At 63.4% G+C, this 2,056-nt stretch overlaps 1 protein-coding gene across 1 annotated transcript in view; it reads left to right on the forward strand.

Annotated features, from left to right (window-relative positions):
- Positions 1–1,256: 1,256 nt before the first annotated feature.
- The window catches only part of LOC103582721 (oxysterol-binding protein-related protein 5-like), a gene marked incomplete at its 3' end in the record, with an annotated part of 13,222 nt that continues 12,422 nt past the window's right edge, over positions 1,257–2,056 (forward strand). The window contains exon 1 of the mRNA XM_008564239.1: positions 1,257–1,407. Coding sequence (XP_008562461.1) covers positions 1,272–1,407 — 136 coding nt within the window. The remainder of the gene's footprint in view (positions 1,408–2,056) is intronic.

Consider the following 2,056-nt stretch of genomic DNA (forward strand, 5'->3'; position numbering starts at 1 on the left):
GAGTGCAGGGCAGAGGATTACAGTGGGAACCCCAGGTCTGCCGACACCTACCAGGCCACTGCTGCAGGGTGGTGCCTTCCCCTTTTGGAGCCGCGGTTTTCTCTTCTGTGAAATGGGCTGAGGCCAACCTCTCAGTGCCTGGGACGGCGTGGTGGCTTCCAGAGTTGTTCTCTCTGCTTGGCACAGCCCTATTTGGGGTAGGGCTGTGAGGGGGCAGGAGAGAGAGGCACCTGCCTCTTGCTCATGGCCGGCCTCGGTCCAGGAGGAGACAGACAGAGCTCCTGAACGGTCTGGAGAAATACAGACGTGCCCGTGAGCGAGGCCAGCAGTGGCAGGCGGGGAGCGCGTGGCAACGGGAAGGGGGACTGGTGGGTGGGTCCCAGGGGCCGTTCCAGGGGCCGTGCTGTGCGGCAGGAAGGAGCCTCCCACCAGGAATGTGATGTCTCGGGCTGGTGTGAATTAGGGTGCGCCTTGCTTTGAGCACACCTGAGCTTTCTCTCCTTGTTAAGGCACTTTGGGGTGCAAGCAACAGAAACCCCTCGAGGAGCCAAAGCAGGAGGGGCTTGACCAGAGGAGCCAGGCGGGAGGCTCTCGGGATCCTGAGGTGGGAGGAGCAGGCCAGGCTCAGGGACAGCGCCAGGCCAGAGCCAGCTGCTCCCCGGCGCCCTGGGGCCCCCTGGCCTCACCCCCTTGTGTCCCCTCCCTGGGCAGACCGGCTCTCAGCTAGCGCCCCCTGCATTATCAGGGTCTGTCTTCCCACTGTGGAGCACCATCACCTGGGAGGGAACACCCGGGGGCCCGGCGTGGGTCAATGGCCCACCTCCCATCCACTCAGCTGTGGCCAGGGTCTTACAGAACCTGGGGGTGGGAGGCTCTCAGAGAAAGATGTCTGCCATGTCCTGTGATGAGCCACAGTTCTGGTAGGGCTAGTCCCAGCTCTGCCTTGCCAGCCCTGGAAAAGCCCAGCATGGGGCAAAGCCATTTGCCTGAGCCTGGCTGTGCGGCCTTCCCAGGCTGATCGTCCCTGCTGACCCCAGGCCCCTCCAGCCCTTCTCGTCCTGTGTCTGAGAAGTCCCCTGCAAGGGGACCTGAATATAAGATGGGGTCACCCGCCACTTGTTCCTGAGTTGTCTTTGGTTCCTTGCCGGGCAGGTGGGAGGACGCCCCTGGCATCAGGCTCTCCAGCGCCGGCCCGCCTGGTCCCAGCATGAGGTGTGACCTCCTGCTCTCCCTTCCTCCCTTCCTTCCAGAAGCCCCCCGGCACCCACGCCATGAAGGAGGAGGCGTTTCTCCGGCGCCGATTCTCACTGTGCCCACCGTCCTCCGCCCCGCAGAAAACCGACCCGCAGAAGCTCGCCCGGAACCTGCTCTTCGGTGGGGAGCACGAGCTCTACCCGCTCAGCCCAGGTTAGCGCACCGCGGACAGGCTGGGGCAGCCACCAGGCCTGCGTCCTCCCCGGCCTTGCAGCTTGGTGGTGTGACCTCAGGCAGTCAGTGAGGGCGACACCCCTGCTCTGCTCACACACCCCAGCATGTGGGGCCACGTGGGTTTGATAAAGGATTTGCAGCTCAGTATGGTGCCGGGTCAGGTGGTTTTCCTAGTGGGAACTGCGGGGCCAGGCAAAGCCCATTTGGCCATGGAGGTCGAGTAGAGGGCTCCCACAGTCCAGCCTCTCGGGGGGACAGCTTGTTGTCCTTGGGGAGTCTCTGGGGACAGGTGGCCTATGTCCCAGCCCTCCTCTAGGCCAGCTACTTGATGCCTCTAGGCCTCAGTGGGCTCATCTATAAAATGGGGACAGTATTGGTGCCTGCTTTCAGCTACAAAGGGGTCCTGGGGTCTGGGACAAAACAGTTCAGACCAGGCTGCTCTCGTGTAACTGTGGGTAACTTGTCCCCACCCGGCCAAGTCTGAGCCGAGTCCTCTCTGACGTCCCCCAGAGAGCCCAGCCCTTGTCTTCCTGGTGCCCCTGACGGGTGTGAGGTGGGGGCCGGCACCTGCCGAGGAGACTCTCCAGCTGTGCCCACCCCTTCCACCACCTGCTCTGGGGATGAGGAA

This window comes from Galeopterus variegatus, unplaced genomic scaffold, assembly GCF_000696425.1.
Source record: "Galeopterus variegatus unplaced genomic scaffold, G_variegatus-3.0.2 Scaffold17575, whole genome shotgun sequence".
In the NCBI taxonomy this organism is placed as follows: domain Eukaryota; kingdom Metazoa; phylum Chordata; class Mammalia; order Dermoptera; family Cynocephalidae; genus Galeopterus; species Galeopterus variegatus.